The following is a 17,205-nucleotide window of genomic DNA, read 5'->3' as shown; positions in this document are numbered from 1 at the left end:
TATTTATATTTATAATAGCTACTCTGTATGGACCCCTCCTAGGTGACAGGCACTGTGTTGAGTACTTTGTATTCACTATTGTGATTAAGCCTCACCAAAAAGCCTGTAAGTTATGTACTATTTCTAAGCCCCTTTTACAGATAAGAAACCTGTGATTTACAGAAATAGCTTGCTAACTGAGATTAAAACCCAGGACGACGTGACTCCAGAGCCCCTAACTCCACTGTGCCACATGCCCTGCTGTGATTGCTGACCATGCGGTGAAATATGCTGGGTGGGGACTGCTTGGCCAGTTTGAGAATGAAGGACACTAATGTTCAGAAATATTGAGTGACTTGCCCAAGACCATCAAGTTAGTCAGTGGTGGCCAGGAACTGAGTCTATATCCTTCTGACTTTGGTCCCAGGACTCCTTCCCCTTTGTTGAGATGAAGGTGAGATTGGGCATGATATATGTGCCACCGAGTCTCAGAGACCAAGGGAGGGGAAAGGATGCCACACCATGGGAAGGCTGACACTCCTCTCTCCCCCAGGCATTCCTGGAGAAGTACGGATATCTCAAGGACCAGGTCCCCCAAGACCTCACCTCGACAAGATTCAGCAATGCCCTCAGGTAGGATGGAGGGATGTGGGGAACTTGGGGGTGCTGGAGGGCAAAGCTTGGGTAGCCTCCTCCATCTTCCTGGGAGGCTAGCCTCCCACCTGTGTCCAAGGGCCACACTCCATGGCTCCCTCCCTTCTCTGTCCCCAGGGAAAGCTCCCTGCCCTCATCTCCACCCCCCACCCTTGCTCTGTGACCCTTTATCTCAATTCCTCCTGACAGAGAGTTCCAGTGGGTGTCCCAGCTGCCCATCAGTGGCATGCTGGATACTGCCACCTTGCGCCAGATGACACGGCCCCGCTGTGGGGTTGCAGACACAGACAGTCAGGCGGCCTGGACGGAGAGGATCAGTGCCTTGTTTGCTGGACGCCTGGCCAGAATGAGGCGGAAGAAACGCTTTGCAAAGCAAGGTGAGTGAGCCCTGTTTAAATCTAGCTGAGCTGGGATTCCTCAATACCCGGAAGCCCCGTGGCCGGAGAAAAACCCAGTTCAGCCTCTAAGGGGCTTTGTCTGTAAACTCTTCCCTAGGGCGAGAGAGGGGTGAGCAGTGGGTAAGCAGTGGGTGAGCAGGACCCCTCAACTAGAGGGCCGTGTTTGTGAACACAGACATTTAAATCAGAATTACACCCACATCGATGAATTTTCATTGGGCACATATTTTCCAGAGCAAACCCCATCAAGCCCTCCATCAGTTTGTGATGCAGGGCAGTTCAACTGTTGCGAACATTTTGCTTTATAGTGTCCCAAAGTTATTTTCGTCAGATTCAATGCCTTTTTCACAAGAATTCTTCAACAAAGACGTGACTTATTGATCAGTTTTATTTTGTCTACAGCACATTTTAACAGCTTTATTGAAATATAATTCACATACCATAAAATTTACCCGTTTAACAAGTACAATTCAATGGGTTTTAGTATATTCGCAGAATTGTGAAACCATTACCACCATCTAATTCCAGAACATGTTCATCACCTCAAAGAGAAACCCCATGCTCAGTAGCAGTCACTCCTCCTCCCCCTCCCCTCCCCCCTACCTCCTATCCCCTCCCCACAGCCCCTGGCCACAGGAAATCTACTTTCTGTTCCTAGTAGAACAGATTTGCCTCTTCTGGACATTTCATCACAGCTCATTTTACACACCACAGTTTCTGCTATTGTGATTTTCCTTTTGTAGTTTTGTTTTTATCTTTCCTTCTCCTCCTCTTTCTCCTTTTTGTCCAAATGCAATCTTCCAGGGTCAGAAGTTACAGATCTAAGATTTATGAAGATTTGATTACTTCTAGCAATTCTTCATGGATAACAGGTTTTACTGTGTGTGGTTTTAACATCTTGTTTGTACTAATTTTCTCTGATCGATGTTGGCAGTTCTTAAGATTTCCAACAAGATAGGCTTGTTCAGTCAGGCTTTCATCTACAATTGAGTTTACCATGAGCACTTTGGGTCACTGCCTTTTTTAATTTGCATTAACCACTTTCGCCGACGATGTCTGTTATGAGCAGATCAGGAGGCACATAGGTCGTTTTTGTTTCTTAGCTAATCCAGAAGGAAGTCGTGGGCGGCTCCCCTTAGCTACTGGAGGATGGCAGCGATGGGGGGCAGACTCTGGGCTCCAGACATCCTTGGTGTCGACCTGTTCTGCATCCCACTGTGTTTCTGGACAGGCAAGGTGGAACGGAGGCGCAGCCTTCCTGGAGCTAGGGCTCTGGGTTCAGCAGTGTGTCACTGCTCCATTTCCTCACCCAAGACCCAGGCCCTTTCTGCCTGCAGAGTAGAGATGGGCCCTGACCACCCAGGGGAAGGGGCTTGCAGTGGAGGGTGGGGGCAGCCCCAGACACAGTCTCAGCATGCCACCATCAGGCTAAAGGTGGTCTCCCAGGGAACTGGGACGATGCCTCCTGGGCATCCAGGAGCAGTAGGGAGACTTCCTTCTGGCGACATCTTCTCATGCCTTCTCAAGGGAGTATCTGAATCCGATGGAGTCCATTTGTCGCTGTTTAATTTGGAGCCTCCATCTGGGACAGAGATTTAAGCTAAGGCATCTCCCAGGCAGGTGGCCTTGCCCTGCCAGCCTGGCCCCATGCCACTGTCTGACACTGACCCCTGGTCCAGACAGCAGTGGCCAAGTTAGGCAGGGACTGTCCCTCTTGCTCACAGCGTGACCCAAAGAAGCTTGACATCCTTTATCCCCTAGGGGAAGAGGTTCCCTAGAAAGGAGCTGTATGCTTGGTAGGCACTGAACACTTCCTATGTTTTCCTTAGGAAAGAAAATGTAATAATAACAGTTGACCCTTACTGAGCATTTATGATGCGCCAAGCATGGTTCTAAATGGATTAACTCACTTAATCCCATAACAACCCTATGAGATGGGTGCCATTTATCCTCATTTTACAGTTAGGCAAACTAAGGGACAACAAGCTTGGGGAACTTCCCCAGGGCCACATAGCCAGGGTGTGGCCAAGCCTTCTTGTCATTGGGAGGACTGAGTGAGATTCCACATGTGAAAACCCCAGAACATGGGTAGGTGCTTTAAAAATGATGTGGATTTCCAGGCCCATGACTGTCTATTCTGTGGAGAATGCTATGCTGACAAAGTCAGGTTCAAGGGTACGGTTGCCAGACAAAATATAGGATGTCCAGTTAAATTTGAATGTCAGATGGACAAAAAATAATTGTTTTGTTCTCACTTTTTATTAAAAGAATTATTTGTTGTTTATCTGACATTCAAATTTAACTAGGTGTTCCATATTTTTAATTGCTAAATCTGGCAACCTCATTCTGAATGTCTGGTCCGCTCTGTGCCTGCAGGGGAGATTTTCAATCCCCCTTGGTCCTTCATGGAGCTGGTGGGGGGTTGGGGCTGGTGGAGGTTGGGGGGCGGGGCACAGGGGTGAATCTGGTGGAGGTGGAGGGGATACAAGGGTGAATCTGGTGGGGGTTGGGGAGGCATAGGGGTGGATCTGATGGGAGAGTTGGGGGACACAGGGGTGAATCTGGTGGGTTTGGGGGGACACAGGGGTGAATCTGGGGTGGAAAAGGAAGGAGAAGTGAATGGATATTTACTGAGCACCTACCATACGCCCAGCAGCTATATGTTGCCATTTCATTTGCCATTTCATTTTTACCAGAAACAAGTCTTATAAATTGCACTTTGCAAATAAGGAAACTAAGGTTTGGAGAGATTCCATAATTTGCTATGTAAGGTTATAAGTAGAAGTACTAGGATTCCAACCCATGCTCTTTCCTCAGTATCCATTGACTGTTGGACGTCAGGACTCCAGGGTCCTCCCCCAACAAGGTGTCTGCACTCCTGGTGTCCTTCACCTTTCCTCTTCCCTTTTGGATTTTGGAGCAAGGGTGTGGGGGATGCACTGCCAGGTGCTTCTGTGGCCTAGAAGTCACTACAGAATCCAGCCTTGCCTGGCCCAGAGTTCAGGATGGGGCCGGAGGCGGCCAGCCTGCTCTAGGATGGACAGAGGGCTCAGGCTGCTGGCCAGGGCATTCCTTCCTTCCTGGCGGGCACACCAACAACCCCTCCCAAGAAAAATTAGCCATTTTCTTCTCTCAGTCCTGTTCCTGTTTGTCCTCCCCATCCTCCCCGAAACACATGCACACACACACACACACACACACACACACACACACACACAGATTCAGAGGATTTTTATCCTGTGAGCTGTCACCTTCCCTGGCTACCTACAGTGAGAGAAGTGCCCACCCTCTCCCTTTCTTGTCCAGGGAGTAAGCCCCCCCTCCCCCACCATTGGCAAAGAGGCAGAAGGAGCTGCCTCACACTTCTAGAAGCTTGAAGGTGGGCGGGGAGAGTCTGGGGGTCAGTCATCCACAGCGAGGTGTGGAAGTGCCCAGCGCCAGCCAGTCCAGAGCCCTCTGAGGCACCTCTGCACCCCAGACCTTCCCTCTGCCTTTCTTTTCTCCCTCCCTTCCTAAGAATCCCTCCCTCTTCCCTCCCAGAGGCTGGGTCACTGGCTGGGAGGGGTTGGGTGGCCGCCAGGCCAAACAGGCCCAGGGAGGCAGCATTGCCTTGAATGGAGCTTGGCTCAGGGTGGGAGAAAAGACCCGCCCCTCCCCCACTTCCATGGGGAATGAAGGGGGGCGCGGGGGAGGGAAAGGGCATTCAGCTCCTCTGCTCTCTACCACCCTCCCTTCCATCTGGAGAATTTCAGCTCATGCAGAGCCCCTGTTTTGACTGAAAGGAGCCATGTTTACACAAATGTACAAGCCCTGAATCTTAGCAAATGTGCCTGCTTACCTGTGTAGTATAGTGGAAAGTGCACAGTGTCAGATGTCAGGGCCTGGGCTCAGGGCCTAGCTTGGCTACTCACTCATTCTGTGACCCTGGACAGGTCCCTTCCCCCTGGTCTCAGTTTCCCGAGAACACAGCAGAGAGGTTGGTAAGGAGATGGCCAACCTTCCATGACTTTAGCCCTCTTCCCCAGTTTGGGCAAGGACTTCCCCAAGACAGAAGGGCAGCAGGTCTGAATCTTCAATTGTTCCTCCAAGGAAAGAGAGGGCTGTGCTCCCTGGCCTGGTCACCTCCTTGTCACCCGTACATCAGGAATTCTGGTCCATTTGGGAAACTGGGGCCCCCAAAATAGCATGATACCTGTGCACTCCCTGGGCCCATGAGGTCTGCCTCTGAGCTGTGAATCTTCCACCACCTGGGGTCACCGTCTCAGCCCCTGAGCTTACAAGGCTCAGAAATAGTCTGTGAAAAACTCAGGTTCTGGACCTTCTAAGCACCCTGGTCCTGGGTGTGTGGTGAGCTGTAGGGGGTTGACCTGAGGCTTGGGCAAGAGTCCAGAGTCTTAGGCCTAAAGGAGGAATTACAATTCTGGGCAAAGGAATAGAAACTCGTAACTAAGTGGAGATGGAAAAATTTCTCTCTGTCAGTGAGTGACAAAACACACCCTTTGTTCTTATTTGTTTTCACCTCCGAGCTCTTGAGAGTCCCTGAGGAAGTGGGGGGTGGGGGCTAGGGGTCAGGGAAAGACGCTAATAAATGGGTCTTGGTAGCTTCACTGGCAGCAGGCCTGAGGCACTGGAATGGGAGGGGCAGGTGGGCCTGAAGAGTAGAGAGGAAGAAGGGGTGAGAGGGGGTCACAGCTGTGGCCCCGGTGGCCCCATCTTTCCTCCAGCCCCTGACACAGTAGGCAGGGGTAGGGATTTGTCGTCAGCAAGAGGTGCAGACTTGTTTTCAGGTTCAGCCCAGGCTGTGGGGAAGAAAAAGACCCCAGACCAGAGAGTCCTTCAGGTTTTGGGGGCTCTTCCTGGGCAGAGATCACATTTTCCCCGGGGACCTCCCCCGACTAAGCCACTAGACCAGGGACTCTCCAGGACAAAGGTAGTCCTGTGTGCAAGAGAGCAGTGTCTCCCCAGCCAGATGGGATCTTCCCAGGGCGAGGGCTGTGCCTTTCTTGCCTTCACATCCAGGACTCCCTGGACGAGGGTCTGTCTCCCCATCATACGGGTCCCCGGGGACCAGCACCAGGTTCTGCAGGCAGGTATGACTGATGTGGCCTCTCTGGCTGGCAGGCAGCAAGTGGTACAAGCAGCACCTCTCCTACCGCCTGGTGAACTGGCCACAGCACCTACCCGAGCCAGCAGTTCGCGGGGCTGTTCGAGCTGCCTTCCAGCTGTGGAGCAATGTCTCGGCGCTGGAGTTCTGGGAGGCCCCAGCCACAGTCCCCGCTGACATCCGCCTCACCTTCTTCCAAGGGGACCACAACGACGGACTGGGCAACGCCTTTGATGGCCCAGGTGCTGACACAGAGGCTCTCTCTCCCATGGCAGGAGGGGAACCCGGTAGAAAAGGCTGTCTGGGGAGGGCAATGGAGCCTAAACTCTCGCTTTGGCCTTGACCAAGCTGCATTCCCTTTTAAAGAGCCCTCAGGCTCCTCATCTATAGAATGGGAACAATGGTTTCTGTCCAGTTGTGTGCCACATGGCTGAAAGGACAGCCAGATGAGCTTCTGCATGGAAAGTGCTTTGCAAATTCCAGAGTATTTTCTGGGAGAATCTTCTGAGGTCCCGTCATCCATCCTCTGCTTCTAGAGAGCCCCATGCCTCTCCTGTCCTCCAAACATGGATATTCTCCAGACCAACACCCTGAAAACACCCAGAGGCCACTGCTACCCCATTCCTACCCTCCCTGCACCCACTACCACAGTCACTGCCACAGGGCAAGAGGCATTCTACCCCCTACCTGTCACGGAAGTGCTTCCCATTCCCACAGCCCAGACAGTTCTCCTGTTTGCCCCCAACCTAAAGGCAGTTTAAACTGCTCTCCTCCCATTCTGCCCAACACTGGTCTTCAGAACCTGAACGCAGGCTCCCTGTGCATCTCCTCCTGCTAATGGGGGAAGGAGACCTGATCAGATCCCTTCATGGTGGGGACTTGAGACCTTGCGTGGCCTGGGCAATAGGGCCCACACCTCCCTTACACTCCTCTGCTTTCCAACAAGCCCACTCAGAGCAAAGCCAACATCCAGGCCCTGCTGGTGGTACCCAGGGTAGGACTGGGAGAAATCTAAGCTTTTCAGGAATCCACATGGAACACATACGTATTGTTACATGTGAGTCACTTCACCCATGATATCTACATGAGATGTTTATGCCCACACCCAGGTGGGGTCCGGTGGCTAAGAGGGTGCTGGACTGGGAGAAAGCTCTCTGATTTAGAACAGGTGCTTTGTCTTCTTGAGTTAGGCCTTCTCCCTCTGAAACCTGCCATCTGTCTCCCAAGATTGTTGGGAGAATTGAATGGAAAGGGCTAACATTGCTCGAGGCATATTCAAAACAGGAGGCATGTATTCCTCATACACACGGCCCATTCCCCACACTCCCTGCGGTTCTCCTTTAATGGCAGGCATTCCCCGTTGGCCTGGGCCCCAAGAAGGCAATGCTGGAAGCACCCTCAGCAGGCTTCTAGGCCAACATCATCACTGCACAGTTCACTGACCCCTGCCCCTGCAGAAAGTGAACTGTGAACCGTGAGGCCCTGGGAACTGCATGACTGATAAGCTCCCTCTGGGGCATGTCACAAGCTTGAACATCACTGATCCAGCTCACTCCCTCTGCTCACTCCTACTACAACCTGGCAGGTAGAGACCCACAAAGAAGGCAAGAACACAAAAATATATATACTTTTAATTAAAGATACTATACACACCCATACACATATCCAGCACCCAGATCAAGAAACAGTACCAACATCCGTAAGGTCTCATCATGCCCACCTCTGGGATAACCACTACACCTATTCCCATATCTTTTTGAAAATAATTCCTATGCAGCATTTATTACGGACGAGGCACTAAATATTATACGTAACACACACATATACCACATCCCTCTTTAATCCTCAGCATAACCCCGTGAGGAAGAAGCTCATTATCATCATTCCCATTTCAGATCAGAGGGGGTGCTACTTGCCCAAGGTCACACAGCTAGAAAATAGTGAAACCAGGATAGAAGACCAGGCAGTTTGGTCTCATGCTGTGTGTATACCACGCTGCCTCTTAGGCGCCTCCACCCCATAGCCTCGCCATCAGTTCACCGCTCCACAGTTCAGCCTCTGACAGACGTCGTTAGGAGGGGAATTATGCAGCAGAAGACAGCCACACCCACCCCTTGGCCCCTGCGCGGGACGGTGGAATTTGGGGGTGTCGCGAGCGGTTGGCTCCCCCTGACCCTCTGCGCCGCCTGCAGGGGGCGCCCTGGCGCACGCCTTCCTGCCCCGGCGTGGCGAAGCGCACTTCGACCGCGACGAGCGCTGGTCCCTGAGCCGCCGCCGCGGGCGCAACCTGTTCGTGGTGCTGGCGCACGAGATCGGCCACACGCTCGGCCTGGCCCACTCGCCCGCGCCGCGCGCGCTCATGGCGCCCTACTACAAGAGGCTGGGCCGCGACGCGCTGCTCAGCTGGGACGACGTGCTAGCGGTGCAGGACCTGTATGGTGAGCCCCCGCCGCCCCGCCTCCGGGGCCTGGACGCCCGCGCTGCAAGCCGGAGCCGAGTCCCCAGCGTGGGAACCCGGCCTCCCTGCCACCGGTCCCTCCCGATCCGGAAGCCGCGGGCTCCCCTCAAATCCCAAAACCTTCGCGCTCCTGCTGTCCCCCATGCCTGGCCTCTCGATCCCGACTAGGTCCCGCGCCGCACAGCCCTCCCTTCCATGCAATTCCGGATTCCCGCCCAGCCCCAGTCTTGGCAGTTCCTCTCGCATCCCTGCCCAGTCACCCAGACCCAGCCAGGGGTCCCACGTCTTCCCCCATGCCAGCCCTCGCTCCCGCTCCGCTTGCTCCCCCCCAGCCTCCCGCGTCGCTGACGCTGGGCCCACTTCCCTCCAAGCCTGGGCCTCTGCCTGGAGGTAGACTCAGACGAGGTCTGCTCCCCAGAATGAACTGACCAGTGCTGCCGCCCAACCAGGGCTGTCCTCCCTCAGAGTGCACGGTGCGTGGGCAGGGCCAAGAGCCCATGCCATTCGTGCTAAGCAGCTGCTCTTGGGCAGAGCATTTACCCCCTAGGAGCCCTGTTTCACCTTCTGCGAGATAATAACTGCTTACCTCACAGGGTGGTAGTACTAGTGGTCATGAACTTCTCTTGTACTCTAAGAAACCTACACAAACAGCTGCTATTTCATGGATGTATATTACCGGCCAGTCACTTAACATGCAATACACTCACGGCATAAGTATCCTTTTGTCCACTGAGGGGGAGAATAGGGCTCAGAGAGGTTAGAACACTTGTCCAAGGTCACACAGCTAGAAAGCTGTAGACCCGGACTCAGGAGCTGGTGCCAAATTCTAAGCTTGTTGGACTCTGCCTCAGTCTCCTAAGTGAAATAGTGTTGTAATTACTATAATTGCTGTAACTATCACAGCCTGGACCCCTGAACCATGTCCTCATGCCATCTGTGTTGCCCAGGACTCAGGGGAGAGAACCTTCTGCCCTTCTTAGTGCCAAACTCTTGTTTGGTCCCCCACTCCAACGGGTCCCTCTCTCCCAGACTGTTGGGCAGAAGAGAGGACTTTTGAGTTTAGTGCTGTGGTTAATACCAACAACCAAGGACCATTCTTAACCCACCCCCACCCCCACTCTCCTTCCCTGCCTCTCATACCAGATAAAGATGAAAGGAGCCAAAGGGGAGGTCTTGAGCCCTCAACACCCGCCCCAACCCGTGTGTGTTCTCTCCCTCTTCTCTCCTTCCCCATGAAGGGAAGCCCCAGGGGGGCTCAGTGGCCATCCAGCTCCCAGGAAAGCTGTTCACTGACTTCGAGGCCTGGGACCCCCACAGAACACAGGGAAGGCACCCTGAAATTCAGGGTCCTAAATATTGCCATGCTTCCTTCGATGCCATCACTGTAGGTAAGATGGTCCCACCTGTGCCTCACTTCCTTTTTCCTTCCTCCCCCACATCTCCAGGGGTCTCCAGAGCTGGAATACAAGGTGGGGTTATGAATAATAAAATCCAGAAATCCCAAGCCACAAGCATCCTGCAGGGTAGTAAGCCCACACCAAGCAAAACCCTGCTTCGTCCTGTGCACTTCCCTCTGTCCCAGCTGAGCAGGCCACATCTCTCCTCTGCCTGGGAAGCACCTTCCCTGGAAGGAAGGCAGGAGGCCAATGGTCACTCCTCAACTCTCTTGTCTCCGGACAGATGGGCAACAGCGACTGTACATTTTTCAAGGAAGCCACTTCTGGGAGGTGACACCGAATGGCAATGTCTCTGAGCCACATCCACTACAGGAGAGGTGGGCAGGGCTGCCCCCCCACATTGAGGCTGCTGCAGTGTCACTGGATGATGGGGACTTCTACTTCTTCAAAGGTACCAGCCCTGGGGCAGATGAGAAAATTGAGGCCTAGAGAAGGGAGGTGTTCTGTCCAAAGTCAACAGAAGGGAGGAGTCTCAATTCCAATCTGAACCTGTGACCCCAGGGATCTCTACTAGGAGGTTCCTTCAGTGATGGGTTGGGGGGCGTGGGTGTGGAGGTTGTCCCAGAGAGAGAGGGTGGGAGAGCTGCAGAGAAGAGTCTAGAAGGGGAACAGAGAACCACTCCCGAGTTCTGCGATCCAGCGGAAAGTCCTACCTCCTTGGCATCCTGGCTGTGTAAGGTTGGGCCTGTCACTTAACTCTCGGACTTGAATTTCTTGAATGAGGAAAATAATCCCTCGGGTTTCTTGGGGAAGAATTCAAACAGCATGATGTCTGAGGAGTGTGCAGTATATTGAGTAGTTTCATTCATCCAACAAATATTGAATGTGTTGTATGCATTAGACACTGTTGGAGGTGTTACAGCTACAGTAGTGAACAAAACAGAAATCCCTGCCTTCATAGAACTCTGTAGAAAAGATGGTGACTGGCCTTCCTGGTAGTCCACTCCCTACCCAGGGAGGGGCCTGCTTCCCGCCTCCCAGGGATGGGTTCCCACAGTGCCCTCTGCCCTCTGCTGACACCTGCTGGAGGTCTAGGCCACAACAGTCCCTCCGTACTGGGTGTAACGAATTAGTAGTGCTGTGTGATTATTTGTGAGTATTTTGATTATCACAAATACTAACCACCTTGGGCTCTAGGATGAGGGGGAGCAGGGGAATGGGGGGACACAGGTGAGGTGGAGGACCAAAGGGTGAGAGCCACCCGCTCACCCTGGCTCTCCCGATGTCCTACAGGGAGCCGATGCTGGAGGTTCCGGGGCCCTAAGCCAGTGTGGGGTTCACCACAGCTGTGCCGGGCAGGAGGCCTGCCCCGCCACCCAGATGCGGCCCTCTTCTTCCCTCCTCTGGGTCGATTGATACTCTTCAAGGGTGCCCGCTACTACGTGCTGGCCCGAGGTGGACTGCAGGTGGAGCCCTACTACCCCCGAGGCCTGCAGGACTGGGACGGTGTCCCTGAGGAGGTCAGTGGCGCCCTGCCCCGGCCCGACGGTTCTATCATCTTCTTCAGAGATGACCGCTACTGGCGCCTTGACCAGACCAAACTGCAGGTGACGGACTCGGGCCGCTGGGCCACAGAGCTGCCCTGGATGGGCTGCTGGCACGCCAACTCGGGGGGTGCCCTATTTTGAAGACGCCCCCACCTCTTAGTGAATTGATGCCCTATGGCCAACGTGTGTCCCCTGCCCCAGGGGCAAGCCCTGTCTTGGAAGCCTCTGAGCCTCCCTGCAGAAGACCAGACCACGTCTGCATCTGTTCCCTGAAGAATGTGCTCTCAAGACATTGAACTTTGTGGGATCAATCCAAGCAGAAGCCGAAAAGGGTCTCAAACCTTTCCCCAAAGGACTTTCCTCCCTAAGCCTTGGGGATTTTGTTCCTTCTGCTAAAGGTGCACTTCCTGTCCATGAGGCAGTGGCACTGGGCAACCGGGGAGGATGTAAAACTCCATGAAGAGGTTGCGACCACTTGGCAACCTCTCCTTCCCCTCAGGACCTCCTGGCTCAGTTCTTGGAGAATTGTCTTAAATGAGAGGCCTCACCTCCAGGAAGCTTGGGTGGGTTGGGTACAAGGATTTCCAACCTCAGAGAGCCTTGGGTGGGAGGGAAGGGGGTGGTTAGAATCCAGAGCAAGAGGGAGACTGATGCAGGCCTGCTGGGCATGACTTTTGGTGGGGGGTGGGGAGGCTGGAATAAAGAGGTGCCCCCCCCCCCCGCCAGCTTCTGGGTCTGGAGGCGGGCATCAATCTTCCTTGGGATGGTTGCCAGTGAAGAACAGGTGGGGCACGAATGCCGGAGAAGCTGGAACCATGTTCTTTCATCCAAGCCAAGACTTGTGTGTGAGTAGTTGCGATGCGGAGAGGGGGCCTGAAAAAGCAACATGTCCCTGCCCTCCCTTACCCCCCAGGCCAGATGGAGAGTCATGGGTGGCAAGGAGAGGACAGGGGCCTCTCTGGAGGGCTGCTCTGCTGCAGGCGCTGGGGTCTCTGCAGGCTGGGGGAGGCCTGGTACTCACAATGGCCCCATTCTTCGGGCCACACACGCAGCATTCCAGGAGCTCCTGCTGGCTGGCCAAGAATAGCTGGGATTCCTGGAGAAGGAACCAGCTCCCCAGCCTGTCTTCTGCCTCAGGCAGTCTCTGTCTTAGCATCTGGGTCTCTTGTCCTCCCCCCTCCACACCTGCCAGTGCCTCATTTGCACACACACTGACCTTGGCAAGACCAGGCTTCCAGCAGAAGGGGAGAAAGATCTGGCAAGATTCAGCCCTCAGCTCCCCACGGGCATTTCTGGCCCTGCGCCTTCATTTTCTTCTCTGTGCAGTGGGGGGAAATGGCCTTTGACTGCCCTTGGATGCAAGTGCTTTGTTCCGCCCAGTCCTGGCGGGGATAGAGGGAGGAGGCTCTTGGCCTGCCCTTTTCCCTCTGGCTTGAACCCTGGGGAGGGGAAATGAGGGTCTTTATCACCCTCAAGGGAGCCGCCTGGCCCCCACCTCAAGGCACTGACACTTTGATTAGAGGCTTTATTGAATGAGGGGCAGGGGCAGGTTTCTCAGCGGTGAGGGAACCCAGGGGTTAGTTTCTGGAGGCAATGCCTCTGCCCACTGGGTCAGACGGACCTGAAATACCCAAGAGATGAATGTGAGGCTGTGCCAGGGGACGTGAGTCAGGTGGGCGGTAGGCACTGTGTGCCCCCCGGGGCGGAGGCCTCGGGAGGCGCTAACGGAGGCATGGAGCTCCAGGTGATGCTGGGCTCAGCCTTGGGTGGACGCTCGGTGACAGGTGGGCCCACTTGCCGGCTCAGAGGAGGCGCTCCGGGCAGGGCGGCTCTGGGAAGGGGCTGTTCTGTGGAATGTGCTGGAGAACGCCCCGCGTCAGAGGAGAGAAGGTGGCGGGGAGGCTGGGGTCAGGCGAGGACGGAGGGCACAAAGGCTGGCAGTGGGGGCGCTCAGGGGCCCCCGGCGGCCCCCGCGCCCCCCGAAGCCCGCACCTCACGCAGATCCGGGTGTTCCAGAAGGCAGTGCGCCACGTAGGCCGGGTGGCTGTGCAGGTTCCTGCACTTCTTGCAGAAAAGGATCTCGCAGCGCGCACAGCCCCCGGCGCGCGGCGGCCGGCACCGCGTCTCCAGCACGCACGGCGGCTCCGGGAGGCTCCGCTTCCTGCTCGGGGCCCCGGACGCTCAGTGCCCGGCGCGGTCCCCGCCCACCGGGGCCTCGCGCGTGCGGCCCGCCCCGGCCAGGGCGCGCCCTCACCTGTCCGCGGGAGCCGCCAGGCCGCCGAGCAGCACGAAGGGGCTGAGCCAGCCCCAGAAGCCGCTGTCCGCGCGCCGCAGCAGCGCCACCTGCTGGGTGCTGGACTCCTGGCGCAGCGGGCAGTAGGACACGGAGCCCAGCTCGCGACCCTCGCCGCCCTCCGCCTCCCGGCCCTGCGCCTCGCCCTCGGCCGCCGTCTGCTCCCGCGGCCTCTCCTCCTCGTCCTCGTCGTCGTCCTCCTCTTCCTCCAACCCCTCCTCCTCTTCCTCCGCCGCCGCAGCCTCTCTGGCCTGCGGCTCTACCAGTTCCTTCTTCCACAAGGGAGTCTTCACTCCTGCGGGAGGGAGGAGGTCAGCGCGGGCCCGGTGTCCCCGGGGAAGAGCCGGGTACCCTGACTGTTGTTCACAACCCGACCCCCCCAAAAAGACAGGCGCCTGAAGGACGGTGTGCACGAGACGCACCAGGCTAGTAGGATTTCGAAGAGAGGGTTACGGAGTGTGCAGGATTTTCCCGGGTGAGACAAGCCTGCAGGGCTGTCCCCCCATCCCCCGCCATTTCCTAAGTTTCTACTCTTCCTTGCTGAGGATTCGGGGCAAGTCATGTCAAGCTCTGTGTCCCCATCTGTCAAAAGTGGTGCCCATCGTGAGGCAGGTATCAGGTCGCATCTCTGTAAAGTGCCCAGCCCAGGGCTTGCTGGGAGGCAATCATCAAGGCGCAGCAACGAGGGCTGCGAACCCAAACCCGAACCCGGAGGCTGTGCTGGCTCATCACCACCTTCCTTCTCATTGGCTCTAGGGTGGGAACTGATCTCTGTGTAGGCTGTCAATAAACATTGAAGTGCAGCTTTTCTAGAGAGTTGTTTAGATTTTGTTTTCTGGGTAGGATTTCCTTCTTCAAAGTGGGCTTTGCCTTAAGGAAGCCCAGCTGCAATGAGGAAAACAATTGAAAAAAGTGCCCCCTCTGGGCAGACTAAAAACCCCACTATATACACACACCATCAGCAGCACCACCTACAACAACAACATGGACAGGCCAGTTAAGAAAAGGAGTGGTGCTGGGAGTGAGCCAATTAGGAAAAGCCTCCTTCCGGGCTTGACCCCAATTGCCAGCTGGATTTCAGCCACCACTGTCCCTCCCTTGTTGAGAGCACAGACTTCATAACTCATCACAGTAGTCTTGGCAGGCAGGAACTTCCCCCACCCGGGGTGGGGGGCATTGAAAGTAACCTGGCCTCTACTGGGAGGTGTCCACTACTTGGTAGCCTCCCTCTCTTCCCCTGGCACCACCGTGTGCCCTGCTATCCGCTGGATCTGGGGAGCTAGACTTCTAACAAAAAGCAGGGGGAGGAGGGCAGGGAGGATACAACCGTGGTTTGCCCTGAAAAGGTCAAGAAAATTGCAATTGACCCCTGCCTGTCCTGTTTAAAGAGGTTGGGGACAAAGGAGAATGATAAAATTAGTGTTCCAGCTCACATGTAATGAGCACCAACTCATTACGACTCACAGTATGCAATCACTGTGCTAAACTCTCCATACATTGTGCCCCTTCTTCTTCACAACCATCTCAGGCAGGGACGAGGTAGGTAACAGAGGGGCCTCTGAATTTCATCCAAGCCTTCTGAAATCTTTCCCCAAAAAAGTTGTTTCAAAGATTCTGCCAGTTCTTGATGTTGCTGAAGCTGGAAAGCCAGGGACCACTGCACTTTTCTTTAGGAAAACACACTAAGGAGCTTTTTGGTCGTAAAAGGCCAGACTTAGTGCGCAGCCAGAAAGGGGTGCTGGAACTTTTTGAAATGGGAATAGGAAACGACATTAGACAGGAAGGTTGGGACTTTGGGTGACAGGCTGTGGAGTTTGGACTTTGTCGTTCCAGGGTGGAGCCACTGGACATTCTGATGGAGGGACATGCTCAGAGCTGTGTTTTAGGATGGCCTCTCTGCAGGACAAGGGAGACCCACTTAGGCATCGTCACCGTGGTTCGGGCAGAGAAGACAAAGGTCCCAAAAACAGCAGGTGAAGATGAGGGAGCAGATGTCGAGAATATTCAGGAAAGAGAGAGGAGAGGGCTTGTACAAGTAACTGAGAAAAGGCTGGACTTCTACTCTGGTGTTGCTATGGTGATGGGTGAGTTGGTCTACACTGGGTTTGCATCCACACTTAACAGGAGTCAATGGCCCTGTCCTCGGTCCCCACCCTGCCTCCAGCCCCACTCACCGTGCTTATCCATTCTTGCCAAGGCTGGGCTGTCCTCTTCCCCTGATCAGGGACTGGGATGAGAGGGAAGTCCCAGGACACATAGAACTTTGATCTCCAGGGCCTCTGTTGGATCACAGGGGGTGGGGCTAGAATTTTACCTGCCCAAAGGGTCCCACCAAGGAATAGCTGCCTTTTCTAGAGCCTCGAAGAGCACTTAAACCTTGGTGTCCCCTACCTTCCCCTCTTGGCAAGGCATTATAAGAGAGAAAGGAGTGGCGTTGGCCTGCTGCAGGCTGGGTTCAAATCCCAGCTCAACCACATAAGCGTAAGATCTATCTGACCTTCAGCATGTTGTCTCTGACCCTCAGTCTCTTCATCTGTAAATCAGAGATAGTCACACAGTACCAGACTTTACCTGGCCTACAGAAAGCATTCAAAGCATTATGTTTATTTGTATCATTATGTTCTCTCCTCCCTTTTCTGTCTTTATCCTTCCTCACTCTGGCTCCCCCCTCAACTTACTTCCAGCTCATTGCCTTAGCTCCAAGAAGCAGAGGACACGCCTCCAAGTCCAGTAGGAAGCAGGGCCCAGGCAAGAGCTGGGTGTAGCTCCAGAATGTGGTGTAGGTGTGTGTGAGAACTGGAGCTGGGGGAGGGGACAAAATCATGGAGGCTGGAAATGAGTTTTCCTGGCCTTCACAGCGGCATGCGTTGGCAGAGACAGGAGTATGCAGAGGGGTCAGAGGATGCAAACCCAGCTCCGGAGAGCCTCAGTCTGACGGGGAAGAATGATTTGGTTTCCCTTCAAGTCTGAGGGTGGAGGAGAATGGGGTCACTCCCTCGGGCATCTCCCAGTTTGGTGGAGGCAGGTGGGTGGGACGGAGGACAAGGAGAACAGAACGGCTCCCAGGAATGTCCTAGTCACATGGGGACAATTCTGTCAAGAACTGTGGAGGGTCTGAAGTTTTGCTCTCAAATGCTAACGAGTTAACTTGCCCGAGTGTCATGGGTGTGCCAAAAAACACCTGGGTCAGAGACAAGGACTTGATTCCTCATGGCACAGCAACATCAGCATATGTGTGTCAGCACCTCTTGCTGACATGGGTGTCACAGGGATGGGTGTCAGTGAATGCCTGCATGTGCACTGGCTTGCATTACAAGAGAAACTCTGAGCTTAGGAACACAAATCTTTTTATTAACTTTTTTTGAGGGAGAAAGG

General features: G+C 54.6%; 2 protein-coding genes across 3 annotated transcripts in view; one reads left to right on the top strand and one right to left on the bottom strand.

Annotated features, from left to right (window-relative positions):
- The window catches only part of MMP28 (matrix metallopeptidase 28), a 26,461-nt gene extending 11,819 nt beyond the window's left edge, over positions 1-14,642 (top strand). Inside the window, exons 2-8 of one of the 2 annotated variants that reach the window (XM_045490534.1) lie at positions 533-612; positions 823-1,010; positions 6,153-6,377; positions 8,328-8,573; positions 9,832-9,981; positions 10,274-10,441; positions 11,284-14,642. In XM_045490534.1, coding sequence (XP_045346490.1) covers positions 533-612; positions 823-1,010; positions 6,153-6,377; positions 8,328-8,573; positions 9,832-9,981; positions 10,274-10,441; positions 11,284-11,678 — 1,452 coding nt within the window. In that variant the 3' untranslated portion in view covers positions 11,679-14,642. The remainder of the gene's footprint in view (positions 1-532; positions 613-822; positions 1,011-6,152; positions 6,378-8,327; positions 8,574-9,831; positions 9,982-10,273; positions 10,442-11,283) is intronic. The other variant, XM_045490535.1, reaches the window with a different exon arrangement.
- CE1H17orf50 (chromosome E1 C17orf50 homolog) lies at positions 13,452-17,205 on the bottom strand. The gene is made up of 3 exons (XM_045490536.1): positions 16,005-17,205; positions 13,792-14,125; positions 13,452-13,698 (listed from the first exon to the last, which is right to left on the bottom strand). Exons 1-3 carry the CDS (start codon positions 16,015-16,017, stop codon positions 13,488-13,490), a joined length of 558 nt encoding a protein of 185 aa, XP_045346492.1. The 5' UTR covers positions 16,018-17,205; the 3' UTR covers positions 13,452-13,487.

The sequence above is a fragment of the Leopardus geoffroyi genome, chromosome E1, assembly GCF_018350155.1.
Source record: "Leopardus geoffroyi isolate Oge1 chromosome E1, O.geoffroyi_Oge1_pat1.0, whole genome shotgun sequence".
In the NCBI taxonomy this organism is placed as follows: Eukaryota; Metazoa; Chordata; class Mammalia; order Carnivora; family Felidae; genus Leopardus; species Leopardus geoffroyi.
The sequence above is the reverse complement of the archived record's forward strand: the minus strand, read 5'-3'. Positions and strand labels throughout refer to the sequence as shown.